At 40.7% G+C, this 25075-nt stretch overlaps 1 protein-coding gene across 2 annotated transcripts; it reads left to right on the plus strand.

Annotated features, from left to right (window-relative positions):
* The first annotated feature begins 1007 nt into the window (after positions 1–1007).
* Positions 1008–21367, plus strand: acer1 (alkaline ceramidase 1). Of its 2 annotated transcripts, XM_067968693.1 has the most exons (7): positions 1008–1047; positions 1180–1284; positions 5865–5979; positions 9109–9247; positions 13076–13213; positions 15059–15196; positions 20988–21367. In XM_067968693.1, exons 2-7 carry the CDS (start codon positions 1192–1194, stop codon positions 21163–21165), a joined length of 801 nt encoding a protein of 266 aa, XP_067824794.1. In that variant the 5' UTR covers positions 1008–1047; positions 1180–1191; the 3' UTR covers positions 21166–21367. The 2 variants fall into 2 exon arrangements, with proteins under 2 accessions (XP_067824794.1, XP_067824793.1); XM_067968692.1 differs by lacking the exon at positions 1008–1047 and having other exon boundaries at positions 1100–1284.
* The last annotated feature ends 3708 nt before the right edge of the window (positions 21368–25075 follow it).

Raw genomic sequence — 25075 nt, forward strand, 5'->3', positions numbered from 1 at the left:
TTTTTCTCATTGGAATGCCCCAATAGCACTGTTTCTGCGTTCTGAAGAGGGATAGAGATCAGTTATGCCAGGTCATGGTCTTGTTCGTGCATGACTGTATTTCTGGGTGGGAGCAGAAAAAACCTGCGTAAAAGAGGCACAGATTTTAATTTTGTTAAAATGATATGCAAGTGATGGGTCAACACCTGCATCATTTTGCTCCAAGTGATAAGAATGCCAGTAAAAAGTTGACAGCAATTGTTGGACTGTGGCTGAGGTGCAAAGCTCATTAAAGGGGCAGGTAGGAGAAATAATTTTTGCAGCAATTCCACTTTGCACAATGCAAGGTGCTCTGGGGGTCCCATTGTACTTGAGGAAGAACTTCTGGATGCTTGGAAAGTGAGGCAACATCGAAGGAGGGGAGCTCCTACCTGTCGTGATCCTGCCAACGGTCTCGATGCAGGGAGGTGACTGAGGAGCGATGCCTTCAGAGACTGATTCACCAATGAGACATGAAAGAGTTATGCAACATGCTGCGGGAAGGGAGTGGCTCTCCACCAATTATCAGTAAAACAGAAGGCAGGACTTAAAAAACAGGTTCGACAAGGCCAAAATTCAAGAGGGCACAGTCTTAAGCTAACAAGTGAGATAATGTCCTAGTAATCTGAGGGCTAAAGATATTTTTTCCCAATCATATGCAAAATATGATACTGAATATTACACAACACTGTCACAGCAGCCTATAAAGAACCTGACACATGCCTTGTTTAGTACATCTTAAAGAAAATGAAAAATTCTCACTTCCAGTTAGTTTGGGAACACTCATCTTTAGTTATTTTGAAATGGTGTGTAGATATTCACGCAACCCTATAAGGGTTAAGGGGTGGGTAAGGGAATTAGTGCTATTACTGATAGAATGTAGTAATATTCCTTCTGGCATCCAGTCCAACCTGATCTCTTAACTATTTCATCACATCTGTATCTGTTTACTTGAAATATTTTGTTTATGAGCATAAGCTGAAACCCCCCGGGACATATTCTGATTACTCTGGATACCTGCACGGTTAGGTTTGAATAATTCATACACTTTGCTTCTCTCCTTGTTTCAGAGACACCAGCTTTTAATTTATTGTAGATTCATTTTATAATTTATTTACGAGCACTGTTTATTTCTTACCTGTTTCCATACATATCTTCCAGTAAAGACTCGTGATGGTCAATGTGTTTGCATACCAGAGCTCTCAGATCGACTGGTGTGAAGACAATTTTCAGTTTTCAGAGAAAGTTGCTGAGTTTTACAACACGGTGAGTGATAACTTTTGATTGTGTAATTTCAGGATTGTGTCAAACAACTTAAAGTACAAAACAAGCAGCATCATTTTAAACTCTATCACAGACTAGAATTAGAACAGACAGCAGCGTTTTAAACTATAATCACAGACTAGAATTGAAACAAGCTGTATAAAGCAGTATTTACTAAATTATAAACCTGTCAGGCTATTTTGACCAATCACAGATTTAACTTGAGTTCATGCTTATGATTTGCCATGAGGCATTCCTGATCTTAAACTGACTGCGTACACCGATTGCCAAGCAAAAGGAATCACTATCTCCCCGTAGAGAGTACACAGCTCATAGTGGCTTGGATGCCTCCTTTCTGTATTTTATTCCTCATTTATATAACTGATCTGCCACTGATGCAGCTGTTGATACTTGTGCCAACTCCGTAATATATATCTGGGTTCTCAGAAACATATCTGAGGGTGCTCTCCAGATAATGGTGGCTTGTTTTTGGGTTTTCCTCCAATGTTGGCACCTATATAAATATGACGGATACCAGCATTAAAGACATGTCTACAGTTAGTGAAGGAGTTTCACTGCCACTAACCTGCTGGGGGTATCCTCATCTGAGGGTATCCTCAGCCATTGGGGAGTTACCAGATCAAAAGAAACAAGGTTTTAAAACATTTCCAAAACAAAAGCATATGGACAAGCCACTGCTGCTTAAATTATTTAGAATCATATGGCACAGAAGACGACCATTCGGGCCATCGTGTCTGTGCCAGCTCTTTGAAAGACCTAAACAATTTCTTAAATGATTTTTTTTCTTTTGTTTTGACAACTTCACAAAGGCTGGGGAAGCTCCATACTGGTGAGTGGTAGAGACACCACTTCGCCATGTACGGAAGGGAGAATTTCAGTCTGGCAGTCAACGTACTTGTTTGCCATCTCTTCCGTCCTCACTATTTTTATAGTCTCTAACGTAAGTGAGCGAGTTTTAATAGAGGGAGGCAGAATGTAGATACATAGCATTATTTCAGTGGCTCTTGTGTTTCTAATCTTGGTTTTGTAGAAGCCGGATAGCCAGGCTACATTTCTGTCGTTTTATAGATGATGGAGTCTACCACAGAATAGGCTATTTTTATCCAATTCATTAGTTTCTTTGGACTAGTTCACGAGCAAGAGATTTTTTTTTTTGCAGTGCTGTTCCATTACTACTCTAACTGAAATTGCTTAACTGAGCACAAAGCAGATCAACAACAATTTGCATTTATATAGCACCTTTAACTAATAAAACATCCCAAGGTGCTTCAGGGGAATGTCTATGGATGTAGATTATGTGGACTTCCAAAAAGCATTTGATAAGGTTCCATATAAGAGACTTAGCTAAAATGAAAGCTCATGGAATTGAAGGCAAATTATTGACCTGGTTAGGAGATTAGTTAAGCAGTAGATGACAGAGATTAAGGATAATGGGTATGTACTCGAATTGGAAGGAAGTGACTAGCGGTGTCCCACAAGGATCTGTGCTGAGGCCTTAACTATTCATTATATTTATTAATGACTTAGATAACACAATAGAGAGCCACATATCCAAGTTTGCAGATGACACAAAGATTGATGGCATAGTAAGTAGTGTAGACCGGAACATAAAATTAGAAAGATAGATTAGTGAATGGGCAAAACTGGCAGATGGATTTCAAAGCAGGTAAGTAAGTATGAGGTCATCCATTTTGGACCAAAAAAGGACAGATCTGAGTATTTTTTAAATGGTGAAAAGCTAGGAACAGTGGAGGTCAAAAGTGATTTAGGGGTCCCTGTATACAGATCACTAAAATGTAGTAGTCAGGTACAAAAAGTAATCAAAAAGGCTAATGGAATGTTAGCCTTTATAACTAGAGGGCTAGAATATAAAGGGGAGGACATTTTGCTAAAGTTATACAGAGCCCTGGTTAGACCACATCTGGAGTACTGTGTACAGTTCTGGGCACCGCACCTTAGAAAGGATATATTGGCCTTGGAAGGAGTGCAGCGAAGATTCACCAGAATCTTACCAGGGCACAAAGGGTTAGATTATGAGGAGAGATTACATAAACTAGGCTTGTATTCCCTGGAATATGGAAGGTTAAGAGGTGATTTGTTTGAAGTTTTTAGGATTTTGAACGGCATTGATAGGGTAATTAGAGAGATTTTTTCCACTGGTGGGGGAGTCTAGGATAGGGGGACATAACCTTAAAATCAGAGCCAGTTCATTCAGGAGAGAAGTTAGGAAACACTTCTTCATGCAAAGAGTGGTGGAAGTGTGGAACTCTCTCCCTCAAAAAGCAGTAGATGTGAGCTCAATTAATAATTTTAAATCTGAGATTGATGGATTTTTGCTAGCCAAGGTGGGTGGATGGAGTTAGAATACAGATCAGCCATGATTTCTTTGAATGGCAGAACAGGCTCGAGGGGCTGAATGGCCTACTTCTGTTCCTATAATCAGACAAAAAAATTGTCACCAAGCCAAAGAAGGAGAAATTAGGACAGGTGCCCAAAAGCTTGGTCAAAGAGGTAGGTTTTAAGGAACATCTTAAAGGAGGTGGAGAGGTTTAGGGAAGGAATTCCATAGCTTAGGGTCTAGACAGCTGAAGGCACGGCCGCCAGATGGGACAAAATAAGACAGGGAAATCATTGAATCATACAGCACAGGAGGCGATTCGGCCCATCGTGCCTGTGCTGGCTCTTTGAAAAAGCTATCCAATTAGTCCCACTTCCCTGCTCTTTCCCCATAGCCCTCCAAATTTTTACTTTTTAAATATATATCCAATTCCCTTTCAAAAGTTATGATTGAATCCGCTTCCACCACCCTTTGGGTTGAATGACCAGCCAACTGTGTGATAGAAAAGTGTTAGATTATATTTAAAAAATCATCAGTGAGGTGATGGAAAGACATAAAAAGAACAAACAAATGAGCCAAAAGTAAGAGGGACAAAAGATCATGGGAGAAACCTACACAAACAAAAGTGCCAGAAAATGGGAGAAAGAGAAAATAAAACCTGTAAATACAGCAGCTCTCAAATAAAACTGAAAATGCCAGCAAAACACTGGGGGCCCAGAATCCCATGGCCACAGGAACAGGAGTAGGCCATTTAGCCCCTCAAGCCTGTTCCACTATTCAATGAGATCATGGCTGCTCTGTGGCCTAACTCCATATACCTGCCTTAGCCTCTTAATACCTTTGGTTAACAAAAATCTATCAATCTCAGCTTTAAAATTAACAATTGAGTTAGCAGCAACTGCATTTGCGGAAGAGAGTTCCAAACTTATATCACCCTTTGCCTGAAGAAGTGTTTCCTAACTTCACTCCTGAAAGTCCTGGCTCTAATTTTTAAGCCATGTCCCCTAGTCCTAGACTCCCCAGCCAGTGGAAATAGGTCTCCATATACCATAAATGCCAGAATGCACCCACCTGTGACCTCTGGCACTGACCCTGCCAAAGTATGTGGGGTCTGGAGGAAGTTAAGCGGTGCATTGTGGGATCCCTGCCAAAGGGGGAAGGCAGCAAAATGTGGCAGGTGGTACTGAGGAGGAGGGGTGAAAAAACAAGCAAATCTTTTTATATCTTTCTGGGTCCTGGCCACAGTCTAGGCCTGGATCACCAAGTAGGCTTCACTTATGGCAGACAGTGAGCCAGTTCACCTGCTCTCAGTCAGTGCATCATTCTTCCACCAGGCATGGGGAGAGGAAACTCCCAATCTTGATAATTAAATGGAACTGCTTGCTCCCAGGAATTTCCTGATCTTTTTACCAGAGAGCACGATGCACTCAGCTTACTCACATAAAATGGGTGATAAAGGCCAGTGGAAGTAAGTTCTGAAAGCAGTTTTTTGATTGCTGCAACTATTTTTGATTGCTAAAACCTAAATTCTGAATACGAGAATAACTGAGTGTTATGTGTAACAAACCCAGGTATATCTATCTGGGAATGTCTGAGGACAACTGCCTTCTCAAGCTCCCCAAAACGTGCTAGCATTACTCCAAAATTGTGTTTACCAGCAGTTCCAAGGCTTTGTTGCTAAATTGGCCTATTCTCTGCTGTTTTTGAGACAGTTTTGCCTGGAATTGTACACTTCACAGCTGGACTCTCAAGCTTTCTGAAAGTTATGGGGATCAGTTCATTCAATAGATGTTTTAGAAATACGAAAAGATCGTTATTGCAGGTGCATCGTGATTGGCTGTTATTTTTCATTCCTGCTAATGAAATTGCAATTCTCACAGTCAACACTTTGCAATGCTGCTTTGCTTCTGTGATTTAATTTATATTTTGTTAAACTGTTCCCATTTTTTCAAGTAGAGAAATGTCATGCCCAGTGTCACTTTTAATAACATCCACCAGATCATTGAAGATAATAGAGAACGGAGTCAGACCAATGGTTTTTGATGGGTGAATTATAGAAAAGGATAGTCATATTAGACTTTAATAACTCTGTACTATAGTTACAATTATACAAAACCCTCAAAACTAGTACTACTTTTTTTACAATTTTGGTGATCACAGAAAAAGCTAAAACTAAGAACAGACAAATCCATTTGTTATCACTTCTTATTACTTTAATTTACAGATCAGCAATGTGAGTTTCTTTATATCTGCCCCTATAATGATGTATCTATTACATCCGTACGCTCAGAAGAGGACCAGAGCTGTGCATCTCCTCTGGGTCATGATGATGTTAGTAGGTGAGTTGCACGGCATAATAATTATTTGTCAGTTAGACCAAGTGCAGTCCTTCACTGAAAGTCATGACATATTTACCTGGGTTATATTAATCAATAGAACTGAATTTTTATGATTTATTTCTGCCTAATTACACTCGCTATACCCCATTTCCAATACCACCAGGTGAGCACACCAACAACACCTGAATGAAGTGTGGTGTAAATACTTGTAACTCCAGGTCTTTTTGAAATGTCAACGTATCTCAAGTTTTCTAAGCAAAATAATGAATGTCTTTGAAATTCCCACTTCATTTATATCTCCCACTCCCAGCTGTCTGAATATTGGAATATTGGAACATCCAGCATTGGTATGTTTGGTAGATTTACCCACAGTGAGCCTCAAGATCTCGTTCTTGATTAATACACTGTTCCATTTAACACGAACGTATTTTGTGAGTCCTTGCTCCCATACTTATTATTTACATTTGTCCACATTGAACCGCACCTGCCACCTACTGGTATAGATACATTAAAAAATCCAAATTCTTCTGAATCGAATTCCATGATTTAATTATTGCACTGCTACCTCTTTTTGTATCATCTCCAAATTTGGAGAATTTTTTCTTCTAAGCCACTTATATATTAAGAATAACAAGTGCCCCAAGATTGAGCCCCGAGGGCACCCCATCACAACCTTTTTCCATGTTGAAAAGTTCTCATTTATGGCTACCCTCTGTTTCCTGTTTTTAAGTTGATAATTTTCCATCACTTTACCCCCATTCCACAACTTCTTAACTTAGCCATTAATCATTGATATTGAGCATTGTCAAAAATGTAATTGACTAGATATTAAAAGAAACAAGTATCTCCAAACTCTTAAACTGGAAAAGCATTTCACTATGTTGCTGTTATGTGGATGGAGCAGATCAGGGAGCTTTGCAAAATTATGTGAGTAGGGAGAAAAAGAATAAAAAGCAAAGGATTGTACTAGCCACCCTGAGCTTGGGCAAGGATCCCGAATGCTCCTCTCCCATTCCCGCTATTGTCTTTGGCTGTAGAATTTGGAGGGATGACTTCTTGTATCAAGTTTGCAGTTGGGAGGGCCACTTCTAGTCTGCATATGTTCTTCCATTATGTGCAGCCTTCACCTGTAAGCAGAAACAAAATGTTAGAACTTGAAAGAACAGACTTGCTGGGGCAGAAAATCCTCGGACCCGTTCCGCTGCTGTAAGTCTGATGGAATGGGAATCCCTCTGTGCTTGTGACCAGCTCCTGACACTGCCGCAGTATCCGGGGTCAGGGCAAACTTGCATAATTTGAACAATTCCAATGGGCACCAAGTTGGGCGCATCTTGAGTGTCCAATTCAGGAGGAAGGGGGCAATTAGCAAAAAGTGGCATTTTGAAGCTAATTCTTCAGCAGACCTGGTTTCACAGGCCACTGATGAATGTTAATTGGCTCCTTTCTACCAGAGCCAATTAAAATGTAACTTCTTCCAGGCCATAACCCAGCCTAAAGACTCCTGAGGGACACACTTCCATGGATGTGCGTATTGGTTTACTTGCTGATGTCCAGATCACTTTGTGCAAAGTGGAGGGGGTGGGAGGGGGGCGTCACAGGAAATCCCACTCGAAGCTATCCCGCTAGCCTCACCTCCTTGTTACATAACGGGCCTGCATGGGGCAGACAGAACTTCCATCCACCTCATGCCCCAGCGGAAGTCGTCCTCAGGCGGAGACCTGACGTTTCCAGGTCCCACCAGATTTTCCTCCACCTCTTCCACTGCACTCCCGCTGTATTATGTCAGGAGTGCATCCCGGGTCCGGAGGACTTGTGACCTTATGTGAGTTGGTGGTCCAGCTTAAAAGATTTAGGTGCAACATTAGAAGCATATGTAACCGTCAGCAGCATGGTTTGCGCTGCTATGAATAAGAGTGATGATAAAACCGCAGAGGCAAAATATATCACTGAATCAGAGAAATGCATTATATGAAAAAATACCAGATATAAAAATAGTAAGGAAATAAAGAACAAAAAGAAAAGATTGAAGTTGGAGATAAGAAAAATAATCAAGAAAAAAAGGAAATAAATAATAAAAACAAAAATAAGGTGAGCAAAAGAAAATTTAACAAATTAAGAAAAGCAGATGAGAGGAAAAAGGTCACAGTATTGCTGATTATGATGTGGAGATGCCGGTGATGGACTGGGGTTGACAATTGTAAACAATTTTACAACACCAAGTTATAGTCCAACAATTTTATTTTAAATTCACAAGCTTTCGGAGGCTACCTCCTTCCTCAGGTGAACGATGTGGAAATTCCCATCGTTCACCTGAGGAAGGAGGTAGCCTCCGAAAGCTTGTGAATTTAAAATAAAATTGCTGGACTATAACTTGGTGTTGTAAAATTGTTTACTATTGCTGATTAGTAATTGAGATATGCTAAGGACGAACAGTTAGGCATGGATCGATGGTAGGAGAGAAGTGGAAATTCTCAATCTTCACAATTACCCAATGGTGGATGTTAACCCTTTATATGCTAGTTCTAGAAATATTATAAGCTAAGAAATCCAACACAGGCAAAAATCCATTTTACCACAACCCTGAAAACATTTCTCAATCCTTATTCACAGTGCGCTACTAAAGTACTGAGGTTAGTATGTAAATGTTCCATGAATGGCTAAGGAGACGCGCGGTCTCATTTCTACAACTTACGCGATTATCAGCATCACAATTTATTTTCTTCCTTGACTTTTACCACCATTTTTTTCCTTTCTAATCCTTTCCTGAAACGCTCGAATTTGTCTCAAGGGCCTAGGCAGTAAGTATCAATGGATTGTTTGAGAAACAAAAATCAGGGCAATGTTGACATGCATACGATTGCTAGCAAGGGGATAGTGAGATCAATTGCAGAACCCCCACCAGACCCCATCTGCGATCAACTACTCCAACCCAGACCAAAGACTGAACTTGGGGCATTTCTAGTTTGTGTGACTTAGTACCGTGTCATGTGATGAATTTACTTATTGAGTCATAAGAGTTTAAAAACAAATATATTCTGAAAATTATATTTAGGAAAATGCGATGCCTAATAGCTACAGTCCTTATTTAATTTGAATTATGTATATTTTCTCAATCTATCCTCATAATAGGAATTTTCTCTGCATACTACCACATGACCCTGAGTTACTTTGGTCAGATATTAGATGAACTATCCATCCTGTGGGTGTTGGCGATTGGTTATATGCTGTGGTTTCCCAGGAGACACTTCCCAACATTCATCAAAGGCCGGTAATGAATAAATAGCTTTGTGTTTTTTTTAAATTTAAATTTCTTATTCAACACTCAAACGTACAAACCCAATAAGTAATAGTTGAGACAGAAAGCACAAGTCGGAAGTTCCAGCACATACTGCCCACAATGTTTTGACCAATATTTCAAATGGCTACACAATCTTGTGCAACACACCTCTCAACTTCCGACATGCATTCTCATTTGGTAAGGCTTCCCACCGGAAGTACAAAATCAGAAAATTACCCCTATAATCTTAAATTCTGTAAATGTAGCAATCAAATCATGAACAATGTAGTAATCAAGTCATGATATAGCATAAAACATATATACGGTAATGCGATGCACAGCAATGACCCAACAATAAATGGGATGGGATGTTATTGGGGCAGAGCAACAGGGCTTCAGCAGGCACTCAATACAAGACCCCCATCATCAACATCCTGGGGATCACCACTGACAAGAGGATTAACTGGATCTGTCATATCAGCAGGCAGAGGCTGGGTAATGGCTACAATTGGTTTACCTCATGACCCCTCAAAGGCTCACCACCATCAGCAAGGTTTAAATCAGAGGTGTGTGATGGGATACTCACCACTTGCCTGGATGGGTCCAGCTGCAAAAGCACTCAGGAAGCTCAATACCATCCAGTACGGAGCAGTTTGCTTCATCGGCGCCCCCTCCATTAGATGTAATATCTACCCTCTCGATCACCGGTGCACTGCACTATCTACAGGATGCACTGCAGCAACTCACAGTACCTCCACATTCAATGCAGTGGTGACCTCCACAATAACAGGAAGAGCTGTCCTTGTGTTAAGAGTTGTCTGCAGGTTGGCCTAGAGAAGATGGCTTAGCTTGGTGACAGATTCCCATATGAAGCAGAGGTCGCAAAGACATTTCTCCTCTGAGATGCCCAAATATGCTTGTGTTGATCTGTAATTGAGGTAAGCGCAGTAGTGTAAGTAATCACTGAAGCATGATTACCTCATGATGTCATTTTCCTTTTCTAAATCATGCAGTTGGGGCCTCCAAAAGAATTCTCACCTTGAGCAATTTGTTTGCTGCAAGCCAAAATGCAGCTGTGAGCAAGATCATTGCATGAAAAGGAGTAGTAACTTTAAAGTTTTGCAATGCAAAACAAATGTGCCCTACATAACAACAGGAATCAATGACAGAGCTAAATGCAAAATATACTAAAGGACCGATTCTCTGATGTTTGACCTGGAGTGTGTACGGCACACAAAAATTGGGAAGCTAGGCGTCACCATGCTGGGTATTGAACTCCCAATTCTGCAGGAGACATTTTTGAGGCCATGCTACAGGGGAAGGAAATCTCTGGCACATTGCCACAGCATAAGGAGGCCCCAATGGGCCAGGAAAACATTGAGAAAAGTTTTTACAAATTGCTGGTTTTCCATTAAGTTGGTTTCAGTAATGGAATTGAGTAATTGCATTGCCAAAAACAGCTCTTTTGAGTTTTAAATCCACCCCCACAGAAGCCCTTAGCAACGATGAATGCTAAGGACACATCAACAGTGCTAGGGCACCAGTGATATGAAATACATTGTAAGACCATGCTGCCTTAATATGTCTTATTATGCAACCATCCTCAAATCCAGCAGAAATTCTGATGGACGAAGAAAGGGGCAGGAACTTTGCGTCCCCATATTATGGTGTTTCACACAGCAACAGGAGAGCAGATTTTGGGCCGCAGAGTTCGTTGACAGTGTGCTGTATACACAAGAATAGTATTGATTACACTTTAATCATATGAATTTTCTGCACTCACTCACTTAGTGTGGTAAAGGACTTTGTTACAGAAGTGACTGTTTTATTTAAATATTAAACGTTTTGCACACTTCCTATACAACTTCCTGCATCATGATTTTGAGTAACTTTTTTGTCACCATTTACAATGGAAACTGTCCATGTCAACACTTATAATGGCAACTTCTCTATATAAACATTTACCTGTCATGTTGTAGTTGCATATCTCCCACCAATGGTGATACCATATAGCCTTCCCAACCTGTCAGTGAAGTGTTAAGCCTCTTGTGACTGCCTGCCTACCTTCTCTGCCCATAAATTTTGTTTCTTCTAACTTCTGGCTGCCTGCAATCTGACCCCTGCCTTCATTGCCTTCCCGGTCCCAAGCCTTGGCCCTGTTGGCCTAACTCTTTCAAAATTCTAGGCCTCCCTGCCCCCCTCCCCCTGACACATTCTTGACCCCAACCCAGGCCTGACATTTTTTTTAAAAATTGCCTCCTCCCCTCCCTACACCGCGGGTTCGTCCTAGTCCCAGCCCCAGGGGCCCAGTCTTATACGCTGGGCCCCTGCTCTCCTCCGGTCCTGCAGTTTCTAAGCCCCAAAGCCATCCCCAGCCCCAACTCTTGAAAACTCTTCCCTCCACACATGTTCCCAACCTAAGCCTGGTCCGACTCGTTCAAAATTTTGCCTGACCACGGCTTCCCAGTCATAACTTTAGCCCCAACTGTTTTAAAATAATTCTTTGCTGCCAGCTTCAGGCCACATTATTTTTAAATTTTATTTTCTAATATTCCTAGCCCCAGTCTTCAAGATTTTTCTTCACTTACATAATTTCCCATCTTGCTCCCAACCATATTGTCCAACTTCCCATGTGCAGCTCTATTGCATTAATTAAAATTATATAAATGCCCTCTCACCAAACATGTTGTCTTCTGTACTTTTGGTGATTCCTTACAGTTTAAATAACATCTATTCTTAGGTCACTTGGCAGCGGCTATTTATAGCTTGAAAGTAGATAGCTATGATATAATACAGCCCAGTGAATAATTCTCTGCTATTCTATCCATTTTCATAGCCAAGTATGTTTACACTAATACAGCACCATGTTGGGAGGGAGTGGGGAAATCAAAGGAAAGAGAACACAGGACATCAGGTTCCCCCTGGGCACAATTCGGAAGTCAGATCCGAGAATTTGCCCAATGTTGCGCCCATTTTGCTGATATCAAGTTACACCCAAGTATCCTCCCAATCTCATTAGAATATGCCCGAACTTAAAATGGGTGTAAATCATCGTAAACAACCAGGGCCCGAGGGAACACCAAACCCACACCAGTATATTTCTTCTTTGAGTCTTAAAATTTAAGTTTCAACTCATTTAACCATTCTACATCAGGCACAGCGTGTTTAAGAACCTGCAATCAGGGAAGCTTTTAATATGTCTTATATTTTGTCATAAAAATGCATCAAAAGAATCAGATAATACAGAGCAAATCTCAATGAGAATACATTTGTAAAAATACTCAAAACGATTGTAATTAAAAGACTATTAAAGTGACTTTGTTTCCTCCTGCGCCTGAAAATTGGGTGCAATGTTGAAAGACCCTGAACAAGTGGAATTGGAGCATATGCGAGTCGGGGGCGTGGACAGTTTTGTGGGAGGAGATTCGTTCGGAGGGAGGGTTTGATGGATGGATGTAAATGATCGAGGATACTTGAGTGTATTGCGGGTAGCTCATTTTTGCCCAAAATTCCGTGATCTTTTAAACCACATAATTGGTTTGTGCCCAGTTTACAGGTGTATCTGGGCGCAATTGCAGAGGAAACTCCAGGCCCAAATTTCTTTATTCCCTCAGATACAGAAATCAGCTTATAACCTCTCTTATATAAAAAGGAAAAAAACTAGAAATCCAAAATAAAAATAGGAAATGCTGGAAATACTTCCATCTCAGCAGCTCTCTTTGAAAGACATGAACCAATGGAGCTGAAATTAACTTTGAAAAACAAACCGACAGTCCAGAATTTACTGAAATGTGTTTTTTTCCCTCCCCCCCCACCCAGGAAGTATTTTTCACTGATTGTCTTTCTTACTGCACTGCTGAGTACAGTCCTGTCGTTTTTTAAACCAACATTGAATGCTTATGCACTGAATAGTGTTGCCTTGCACATTCTTTATGTGCTTTCACTTGAAATGAAAAGGTAAGAACTTTACAATTCAGTATCAAATCTGGAAACCTGATTTGAATTGAAACTGTTGTATTATTAATCCTCCTAGAATCAAGTCTTAAATTTAACAGCAGCCTGCTAACCAAAACATCCCAACAGATACGCTGTAATTAAAGTATGGTGTTATCGTGTAATTTTGGAGCATGTTCCATTCTTTGTCAATCATGTAAGTGCCTCGTGCATTAGTTTTGACTTCATGCCCGAGTAAATATAGAATCAAATTCATGAGGATACGGCAGGTTTTAATAGGATGGGTTTGATAATGTTATAAATCTTGAATCATATCAGTTCCTTCACAGCCAAAGAAGTACTTTTGAAGTGTAGTGACTATTGTAATTTAAAGAAACATGACTGCCAATTTGTTTGGAGCAAGCTCCTACAAACAGCAATGAGAAAAATGACCACATAATTTTTTTTAGTGATGCTGGCTGAGTGATCAATATTGAACTCCCCTGCTCTTCTTCAAATAGTGCCATGGGATCTTTTACACCCACCTGAAAGGGCAGATGAAACTGTGGCTTAACATCTCATCCAAAAGAACATCTCTGACTGCAGCGCTCCCTCTGTACTAGATTATGTGCTTGAGTCTCTGGAGTGGGCCTAGAACCCACGACCTTCTGACTCAGGTGAAATTGTTACCACTGAGCCGTAGCTGACATAGTACGTGAAATAACTCTTAACTCAGAGAGTGCCCTGAATGAGGGTTCATTTTTTAATTTCAGGAATGCAAAACTCTACTGTGCATTCTGGATGCATTATCACTAATGCGCAGATGAGAAGCTAATTGGATTGCACCTGTAATAATGGCGCAGAGACTAGGAAACAGCTACTTAACTGGTATAAATAGCGTAAAGTGGGCCAATTCAGCCGTGTGGTGTGCGATGTTGCGGCCCAACTGAGGGACAGCAGAGAAAGCTGCTTCCAGGAAGATGCCATGTAATTAATTACAGATAGTATGAGATCTAGAAACAAAGGGTCAACTCAAGCAGAAGATATAGCAGGCAGGGGACTCAATCAGCAGCCAGTGAACTCTGTCATCCATCCAACACATGTGGAGAAGTATCTGGAGGAAAGTGTCTTACCTGACGAAAGTGCAAACATGAGCAGTGAGGTCAAATGTAAATAAACTGATTCAGCCATATATGGAAGGTGCCATTCATGGTTATCAAATAAAGGTGCTGGTGTTAGATGTGCTTGCTTCAGCAGCTTACAAACTGGGCCAATTTCCCAGGGTCAGCCTGATTTGGATAATTTTGGTGACCTGGTGAGATTTCTGCGTGTGTCAGGAAGCCCACCTTGGAGGAGGATGAAAATGGCTGTTGCAGTCCTCAAGTATCTGTATCACTGAAGCAGGCCAGCTGCTTCTGGGGCAGCTGGAGAGGAGGACTCATTGTTTTTTTTAAATTCTAAAATGTCTGGTTTGGGGGAGTGCAATCGATTGCCACACTCGCAACTCTGAGCTCCCGTAACATACTGGCATCTGTTGCATCCAGCACTGCTATGGTAGTATTGACAGAAAATACGGGACATATTCAATATAACTGGGATAATTGAACAGGAAAATCCACCTAATGTGTTCAACCCCAATGGACTCAGCAACTTGCTAGAGTCGTAACACTTAGGGAGCGAATGAAGATTAGAGCAGGACAAAAAAGGCAGGAAGTCGTAGATCTGGATTAAAAAAAAGGCAAAAATGCAGGGGAGATAAACAGCTGTTAACATTGGGAAAAGTGTTAGGAGTGAGAGATTTATGATCAAAAAGAGTGAGACAGATTGCAATTCTATTTAAACGCGTGGAGCTATGTGTTTATTTTTCAGATGTACAGATCAAAGAATAATTCATCTGGCCTTTGTGACCGTGGCTTGGTGGTTTATGGCGATTTCTTGCTGGCTAAGTGACCGCTTGCTCTGTGCTTTTTGGAGACGGATAAACTTTTACTACCTCCATAGCTTCTGGTAAAAAAAAATTAAACAAAAGCTTTTCAGTACTATCATTGTTGTTTGTGATCTCAGTTTTCATTTTCAAAATAGGTATTATAGATGGTGAAAATTCTGTTACATTTTTGGGTCTATTCTATCCTTTTTCTAGATTTTTCAGGTATTTTGGGCTATTCTCCTAAATGAGACCCAATTCCCTATGGTCTCGTGGGTATCTTCAGTAGCCTTGATGTCTAGGTCAGCTTTTGGTAATTTTCCCAGGATAACGTACTGAAAAATCTTTCTGCTAATTAACTACTGGAATTATCCGTACATCCACAGGGTCGTTCTTCCATCTGCAAAAAATAGCAGAACATCACAACATCAGACCTTGTTTCAGACTTTGACTATCACGCAGATTTACTTAACAACTAATGGATTTTTTGTGGCATTGCTCACAGTGTGTCAGAAGATCCACCAGTGTGTAACAATAGGATTGTTATACTGTTTAACAGATTGTAATATAATAAAGCCTTCCTCAGAGGGAGACCACATGGGGGGCAGTGAATGGGAGGAGAGGGGGCAAAGTGGAGCAGGCCTAACTAAATGGGTTCAGGGATTGAGTGGGGCAGGCAAAAAGAAACGGCTGCAGAGGTAGAAATGGATTTGGACTGAGAGGCCACTACGGTGTAAATAAATTCTAAGGTCAGAAACACAAAAGTTGGGCCAGGGGCTGAGGACAATTAAATAAAAACAATTCCTAGGGACTGAAGACAATTATTTCAATAAAGATCATTTCCAGGGGCAGCCATCTAAAAATTGGACCCGGGGCTGAAGAGCAATTAAATCAAAATAATTTTCAGGGGTAGCCAGGAAACATCGGGCCAGGAGCTGAAGACGAGTAAGTAAATAAAAATAATTACCACGGGCAGTCGAGCAAAAATCGCGCTGGGGCCAACAGCCTGTGGGTAAACACAAGGAAATCAAAATTGCTAGGCCAGCCATGTGACAATCAGCCTGGGGCCAATGCAGATAGCAGGGTTGAAGACAAAAACATAGCACAGCAGGAATAGGGCTAGAGCAAAAAAAATTAGGAGCAATACAAATTGCAAAGAATAACTTTTATTTGATATTTATACTTACATAGGAAAACTTACAGTAATTTGATAAGCAGAAAAATAGAACTTGAGGCAGAGGAGACAGTACAGGCTGAGCAAAATGGAGGCACACAGCACCACCACTGGTGGTGGGAGGCCTGTCATTAGACTGTGATAGGCAACTGTGGACATGGGAACTTGCCATTATGAATGTTTAACATTTTCACATTGCATATGTTGACATAAAAAGATTAGTCAGAAATCTTCATAACAGAAAGTAAGGTTCTGGGGCAGGGAACGCAAGTCAATCTCCCATTGCATTGTTTACAGAGAATGAAGACCAAGTGTAGTCTTGAAGGGGAAACATTTGCAGGGCTATGGGGAAAGAGCAGGAGAGTGGGACTAATTGGATAGCTCTTCCAAAGAGCCGGCACAGGCACGATGGGCCAAATGGCTACATCATTCTATGATTCAGGTGAAGCAGGGTTAGAGCCAGGGTATAATTGGACTAAGGTGTCCAGATGTAATTCAGTCCCCATTTTAAAGTCATATATTCTGTTCTTATTTTCATAAAACACTTTGATTCAATAATAATTAGTTAAAAAGCAAGACTTATGGCCACTCAGGAAGCAGAGAATTAGAGTTGATTGGAGTGTAGCAGTTCCTCTGCAGTCCAGCCTGAGGGGCTGGCAAATGCCAAACAGGTGTTACAGCACTACTATTGGCAGGAGGGTGTAATTACAGCATACATATACATAGCCAATTCCCATTATAAATGTGGAAATGGGAATTTATAATGCAAGTGCATGCAGATGTAAGATTTTTAATATATTCTAGATAGATAACCAAGTGAATATAGCATACATATGTACAGTATAAATTATATTGTTTAGTTTTATACTAAATTACCATTCTTTTGAATTAAGATTTTATATACACAGTGATTCTTTTCTTTATATTCTCACCACTATGGGAGTTAAACTGTTCTGATCTGACTCTATAAGGTTCTAAGTGTGCATTCTCCCTAATTTGAACAATTTAATTTACTTAAATGCTCCTGAAAAGAGTTGTTTGGGCTACCTGGGTTTAAATAACTGAGAGTGCAATTCAAAAAGGAGCTGTCAATCATACACATACTGGAATCAAACACACAGTATTGTTTATGTTTGAATGGTGTGGCTTGTATCCTCTCTCAAGCCTGTAATCTTGGAGAAAAATGACCAAACCTTGCAATGCTTCTAACAACTTAGGCTGGGGACATGAACCAAAACTGCAGTTGGCTTTTGAACTCTTTATGTGTTGTAACTGAATACATTTGACACCTTGTGGATCTTAAAGTAATAGGTTTGATTGACAGCTACATCTGAGTTGAAGACTTGAATCAGATTTTCAGTCAGAGGAACTTGACCTTGATTCGTTGTAACCCATTTGATGGACTGCTCCATAGCCAGGAGCTACTGATTGTTGCTTTATATTTGGCAACCTGCTCACTAATCACATAGACTCCATCAGGAGAGACTAAGAAAGGTTGGTAATCAGAGGGATTTGGGTGTCCTTGTACGCGAATCACAGAAAGTAAACATGCAGGTACAGCAAGCAATCAGGAAGGCAATTGTAAGTTAGCGTTTATTGCAAGGGGGTTGGAGCATAAGAGTAAGGAGGTCTTGCTGCAATCATATAGGGCTCGGGTGAGACCATACCTGGAGTATAGTGTACAGTTTTGAGCTCCTTACCTAAGGAAGGATATGCTTGCCTTGGAGGGGGTGCAATGAAGGTTCACTAGATTGATTCCTGGGATGAGAGGGTTGTCCTATGAGGAGAGATTGAGTAGAATGGGCTTACATTCTCTGGAGTTTAAAATAATGAGAGGTGATCTCATTGAAATGTACAAAATTCTTCGAGGGCTTGACAGGATAAATGCTGAGAGAGTGTTTACCCCGGCTGGAGAGTCCAGAACTAGGGGTCTTAAGATAAGGGGTCGGCCATTTAGGACTGAGATGAGGAGAAATTTCTTCACTCAGAGGGTTGTGAATCTTTGGAATTCTCTACCCCAGAGAGCTGTGGATGCTCAGTCGTTGAGTATTTTCAAGACTGAGATCGATAGATATTTGGACACTAAGGGAATCAAGGGATATGGGGATAGGGTGGGAAATCAGCCATGATCTGATTGAATGGTGGAGCAGGCTCGAGGGGCCGTATGGCCTTCTCCAGCTCCTATTTCTTATGTTGTTATGTTAGGGGTACAAGACTACTCAAAGGCTCAGTGATAGCAAGTGGCCATGTAAGAAGTATCTGACCATGTTTCAAGAGTGAATTTTATGAAAGAAGCCAGAATTCAGCCAATTTGATTCACTCCACGTGATATCAAGAAACGGTTGAGTGCATTAGATACAACAAAGGCTATGGGCCCCGACAACATCCCGGCTGTAGTGCTGAAGAACTAGCCGCGCCTCTAGCAAAACTGTTCCAGTACAGCTACAACACTGGTATCTACCGGACAATGTGGAAAATTGCCCAGGTTTGTCCTGTCCACAAAAAGCAGGACAAATCCAATCCGACCAATTACCGCCATATCAGTCTACTCTCAATCATCAGCAAAATGATGGATTGTGTCATTGACAGTGCTATCAAGCGGCACTTACTCACCAGTAGCCTGCTCACCGATGCTCAGTTTGGGTTCCGCCAGGTCCACTCAGCTCCAGACCTCTTTACAGCCTTGGTCCAAACATGGACAAAAGAGCTGAATTCCAGAGGTGAGGTGAGAGTGACTGCCCTTGACATCAAGGCAGCATTTGACCGAGTGTGGCACCAAGGAGCCCTGGTAAAATTGACGTCAATGGGAAAGAGGGGGAAAACTCTCCAATGGCTGGTGTCATACCTAGCACAAAGAAAGATGGTAGTGGTTGTTGGGGGCCAATCATCTCAGCCCCAGGACATTGTTGCAGGAGTTCCTCAGGGCAGTGTCCTAGGCCCAACCATCTTCAGCTGCTTCATCAATGACCTTCCCTCCATCATAAGGTCAGAAATGGGGATGTTTGCTGATGATTGCACAGTGTTCAGTTCCATTCCCAACCCCTCAGATAATGAAGCAGTCCGAGCCCACATGCAGCAAGACCTGGACAACATACAGGCTTGGGCTGATAAGTGGCAAGTAACATTCACACCAGACAAGTGCCAGGCAATGACCATCTCCAACAAGAGAGAGTCTAACCACCTCCCCTTGATATGCAACGGCATTACCATTGCCAAATCCCCCACCGTCAACATCCTGGGGGTAACCATTGACCAAAAACTTAACTGGACCAGCCACATAAATACTGTGGCTACAAGAGCAGGTGAGAGGCTGGGTATTCTGCGGCGAGTAACTCAACTCGTGACTCCTCAAGGCCTTTCCACCATCTACAAAGCACAAGTCAGGAGTGTGATGGAATACTATCCACTTGCCTGGATGAGTGCAGCTCCAACAACACTCAAGAAGCTCGACACCATCCAGGACAAAGCAGCCCACTTGATTGGCACCCCATCCACCACCCTAACATTCACTCCCTTCACTACCGGCGCACCGTGGCTGCAGTGTGTACCATCCACAGGAGCACTGCAGCAACTCCAAGGCTTCTTCGACAGCACCTCCCAAACCCGCAACCTCTACCACCTAGAAGGACAAGGGCAGCAGGCACATGGGAAGAACACCACCTGCACGTTCCCCTCCAAGTCACACACCATCCCGACTTGGAAATATATCGCCTTTCCTTCATCGTTGCTGGGTCAAAATCCTGGAACTCCCTACCTAACAGCAGTGTGGGAGAATCTTCACCACACGGACTGCAGCGGTTCAAGAAGGCGGCTCACCACCACCTTCTCAAGGGCAATTAGGGATGGGCAATAAATGTTGGCCTTGCCAGCGATGCCCACATCCCATGAAAGAATTTTTAAAAATGTTGCGTGTTAGTGCAGGAGAAGTGTCTTTGACATTTCGAGGAGAAAAGTAAAGTTTATAATCACTGACCTTCTACTGTTCTTTTACCTGTTTAATATTTGATGAATTTGTCTAGCAGTTTATGGTGTGAGCCATAATCTAATACAGTGTATATTCCTCTCTCTCTGAAGTGTAGGAGGACATGTAGCGACAAGTTGCAGTAAGCCAGACTGCAATGATAAGGGTTTTCTGTTTGACCCCTAGCACTCAATGTTTACTAGATATTGGACAGGAAAGGCATACTCTGGTTCAAAAGGGATGCCAGATCTTCTTACAGGAATGACCGGTGACGCTGAACCCAAGTAAAAACCTAAAAATGTAACACCTCAGCAAAAACTCAGTCGATCAGCATCTCACTCAATTGCAGCTCACAGTAATTTCCCATCTTATGTAACTAGTGGTTGTTGTTCCAGTTTAAACAAATATGAAACTGATTTTATTAATTTGTAGTTGTACTCGACAGCATTAGTACATTGCTGCCCTTCTATAGGGATATTTGGCTTTGTGTAAACCACACCTCCAGGCCAGGTTGATCTCATCAACCAATGCTGAGACATTCCTTTTGTCCTACGTCTTCTTCCAGACAATTTACAGATGACATAGTCATGCACTCTGTAATCTACTTATCTACTTTCATGGCTAGGTATTGAGTTTGGTGTTTGGTTTTATTGTGTGAAGGAGACTAAAATACAACAATAAATAAATGAAATCCTATGTGTCTACACAACTTATCTCATTGTTCTGGATTTTTTTGCAGGCATGTGCTGATTAACATCGCTGTTGTCCATGGCACAACACTGTTTGCATATTTTGATGCACTTTATGAAATTCGAGAGACCAACCCAGAAGTGAAATATTGGCCCATAAATTCGCGATGTCTGGGACTACCATACCTTGCTATAGAAACCAAGGATCGTCTGCGAAAGTCTTGCTGACGGGGTTGTGCATTATTAAATGATACTAAACACTTTATTAATCAGTGCCTACATATAATAATATAGAGTTACTATGGGGATTTTATTGATGGTAGATGGAAAGAGCCTAATCTGCATTGATATATTTGTCTTTTATTTACACTGTTCACAATATTGTTGGCCATGCATTATTGATAGAAGCCTTGGGTCAGATTTTAAAATTTGGAGCATTTATTTCTATTTTAATTATTTCTAATTTATTTATTTTTCTGTGTTCATCAGGTGAAGGCTGGAGAATACATTTTTTAAAAACTTTCTATGCCCAATGTTTACCTTCGAGCAGAGAATGTTAAGGGGAGATTTAACAGAGGTGTTCAAAATCATGAAGGATTTTGATAGAGTAAATAAGGAGAAACTGTTTTCACTGGCAGGAGGGTCAGTTACCAGAGGATACTGATTTAAGATAATTGGCAAAAGAGCTAGAGGAGATCTGAGGAGAAATGTTTGTACTCAACAAGTTATGATCTGGAATGCACTACCTGAAAGGGTGGAGGAAACAGATTCAATAGTAACTTTCAAAAGGGAATTGGATAAATACTTGAAAAGGAAAAATTTGCAGAGCTATGGGGAAAGAGCAGGGGAGTGAGACTAAGTGGATAGTTCTTTCAAAGAGCTAGCACAGGCACGATGGGCTGAATGGCCTCCTTCTGTGGTATATGACTCTATGTCAGTATAAGCATTCCTGGGCAACTTATTGCATGGATCATTAGTAGGAAAAAGCTCCTTCTGAAAGAATATGATATTCCAGTTTCCGAAACCAGCCATCCTTCTGGGCTCCCTGAAGGAAGAATGACAGATTAGTGTGAGTTATGGGTAATTTGTACTGTGTTCTCCTGTCCATGAAGAACTGAGGGGACAAAACCCCATTTTACCCCAAGCTGGGGAAAATACCTATTTTAATTATTATTGAATACCCACTAATGAAATTGCAGGAATGTATATCTTTTGAAATGTATCCTTTCTACAAAAACGATTTTGTTGGTATGATCATATATTACCCAATCGCAATGCGAGACTTATGAGCCACTTAACAAGAATGAGTGTTGAAAAGTTTCTTCATTCAGCTCTGGAGTGTGCAATTCATAGAAACATAGAATTTACAGCACAGAAGGAAGCCATTTGACTCATCATACACAACTGAACCTGCTTACTCTACTCCTATATTCTAACAGTCTCCTTATATCTGCTTGTTTTCCTTTTTAAATACTTATCCAATTACACTTTAAATAACATTCTCAATAGCCACTCATAGTAAAGCATTCCTTGTTCTAATAACCATCTGTAAGCATTTCATTTTCTAATAACTGTCTGAAAAAACTCTTAACTTTCCCCTTCTTTCGTGTCATGATAATCTGAGTCTATGCCCCCTTATTACTGATTCAACAAACAGTGGAAAAATCTTTCATGGTTTATCCTCACAAAATTTGTCATAATTTTGGAAACCTCTATTCGAACCCACCTCAATCATCTCTGAGTTTCCTGGTGATGTTTGTATATTTTGCCAGACTGACAGTTTCAGTAAGACAAATTCAAAGTGTACAATCATCTTTCATAAAAAACAAACATGTAGACGTTTGTAAAGTTAAAATTCTCTATTTCTCACAAGGACATAATGTAACAAGTGGAAAATTACCGGGTTTTGGGCAGGAGAACAGCAGACAAAGCCAATCTAGAAAATTAGCAAAAGCTGACCAACAGCTTAAAAAGTGTTTGCACAGTACCAAAAAAAAGATGACAACTCAAAAAACCGCCCTGAATGTTGGCTTATAACTTGGGCTACTGATCTTTGACAACTAAATAGGTTAAATTCTGTTTATCCGAGAATTTGATTGGTGTTTTGGGAGCTAATTCCACAATTCATCACATTCATGTTTTTCTGTGAAACTGAAGTCCAGTGGTATTGTCAGAACGTGAAAACAAGTAGTTGCACTGAAAGTGCAGTGGGACAGAGTCATGTTATAAGTTAAGCTACAGGTATACCCAATATTCTATCTCTTGTATTGCAAGAAAGAAAAGTGAAACTGCTTTGTTTTTTTCAGTAGCTGATAGAGGCATTTCTGAAGGGAATATGGGCGCCAAAAGCAGGGAATTTGTTTTGAGGGAAACTAGGAACATGCACTTCCAGGAAATTTTGATATTTGGCACTTCATTTGGTGCATTTTGGAGTCCACTATAATTCTGCATTTCAAACCAAAAAAATCTCAAAAGGTAACATCTCTTTTATATATGGAAGTAAAATAGGTGTGCAGACTTCAGTACGATTTGAGAGAGTACAGTTCCTTGTATTGAGAATTTAATTCATACATGCCTGTTTTACATGGACAGTTAGCATTCGAGTGGTTTGACTTTGCGGTCCCGTCTGTTTCACTTCCTCTTGGAAGCTAGTAGTGAGTGGCCATCTGTGCTCATCCTGCTTCTTAAGTGCTTTACAATTTTTATTAGCCTTCTAAAGGATTACAAAATCTTTGGATTCTGGTCTTTCCCTTCTTTCTCTCCCCAGATCTCTTCATTCTGCTTTCCTGCCTTTTGACCTCACTGACCCACCCAACCCAACTGATTTTGACTGACTTGCCTGCCCGGGGAGAAGGAAAAGGCATGGCTTTTATATATCTTAAATTTCACTACAGCAAGCTACCTTCTGGGATTAAATGTCCTTTCAATGGTTATCCCTGTCATCTGGGATATATCCTAGGTATCAATCAAATAGATAAGCATACATCAGTAACTATGATGGTCAAATTTCAAATATTTTTGATGAAAGCCATACCTTCCTGGTCAGTTCACACCTCTTAGTATATCTTATCAATCAGCCACAGCCAGAGGGCCATAAACCAGCTCTTTTGTTTATCTCTTGGCTAACTTCACAAACAACTTTGACCCATCAAACTGTCTCTTGGGTTGCTGTCAGATTTATGACATTTGCAGTTCCTGTGTCAATCAGTCACTTGTTGGTTGTCTCATTTGTGATTTCCTCAACCTCACTTTCTTGTGATCTTGGCTTCCCCGGAATACTAATATTAACCCTTTAGGTTTTCCCAGAATTCATTACTGGTAGTTCTACCATTTCAATATCCATCTCTGCTGCAAAAAATGAGACATAGTACTTATTTAGTATTCATGTCATTCCCTCAATTTCCATCACAAACTTGCTTCCTTTATCTCCTTTATGTGCCTAGATAACATTTGGGTTTTGATGGCCTTGCCTGAGCAGAATTTTGTCAATTTATAATATTTCTTATATATCAAATCAGCATTTTTAACTTAACATTAAAGCCAGCTATCTGGGATTAGTCTTAACAATGGTCTTCTGAAGTATTAATGAGCTATCAAGAGCTTATGGGACACTCATAGATGTCTTAGAAATGGACAGATACTTTAGAACAGCTAGCTTGAAAAGTGAGTTTTGACTCACAATGGTGGAAGGGATGCATTCCACTGTAAAAATTATATTTAAATATTTCATGTGAAATAAACCTATTTGTTGATTTACAATTGTGCCTCGTCTTGCTAGAGTGCTTTTCAGTCTGTCTTCCATAAAGACAGGAGAACTCATGCAGTGTAAGACTATAGTAGCTGGTATGCCAAAGGGTTTACATTTTGGTCCCTAAGTCACGCTATTGCTTATCTAGATATTGGGCAGTAAAAGCGCACTCCCAATTGTACAGGATATGAGGTCAACTGACGTTGAGCCCCAGGGAATATCTAGTGCAGTACCTGTGAAATTTGTATCTTGATTTATGCTCTTTCCGATCCTTGTTTAAATATTTCCCATTGATGATCCACAGTTCTATTGGCCATTTTTTCCTCCCATTTAATCTGAGCAAGGTATCCATTTATCACATTATAATTTGTGATCAACTTTTCTTTTCCT

Source organism: Heptranchias perlo, chromosome 29, assembly GCF_035084215.1.
Source record: "Heptranchias perlo isolate sHepPer1 chromosome 29, sHepPer1.hap1, whole genome shotgun sequence".
Lineage (NCBI taxonomy): Eukaryota > Metazoa > Chordata > Chondrichthyes > Hexanchiformes > Hexanchidae > Heptranchias > Heptranchias perlo.

Bases quoted from the DNA above. Each gene is read 5' to 3' on its own strand.
- acer1 (XM_067968693.1), top strand. From the start codon at position 1,192: ATGGTCAATGTGTTTGCATACCAGAGCTCTCAGATCGACTGGTGTGAA. The intron at 1,285-5,864 runs GTGAGTGATAAC...TTTAATTTACAG, and splicing joins TTGCTGAGTTTTACAACACG to ATCAGCAATGTGAGTTTCTT. The intron at 9,248-13,075 runs GTAATGAATAAA...CCCCCCACCCAG, and splicing joins CCAACATTCATCAAAGGCCG to GAAGTATTTTTCACTGATTG.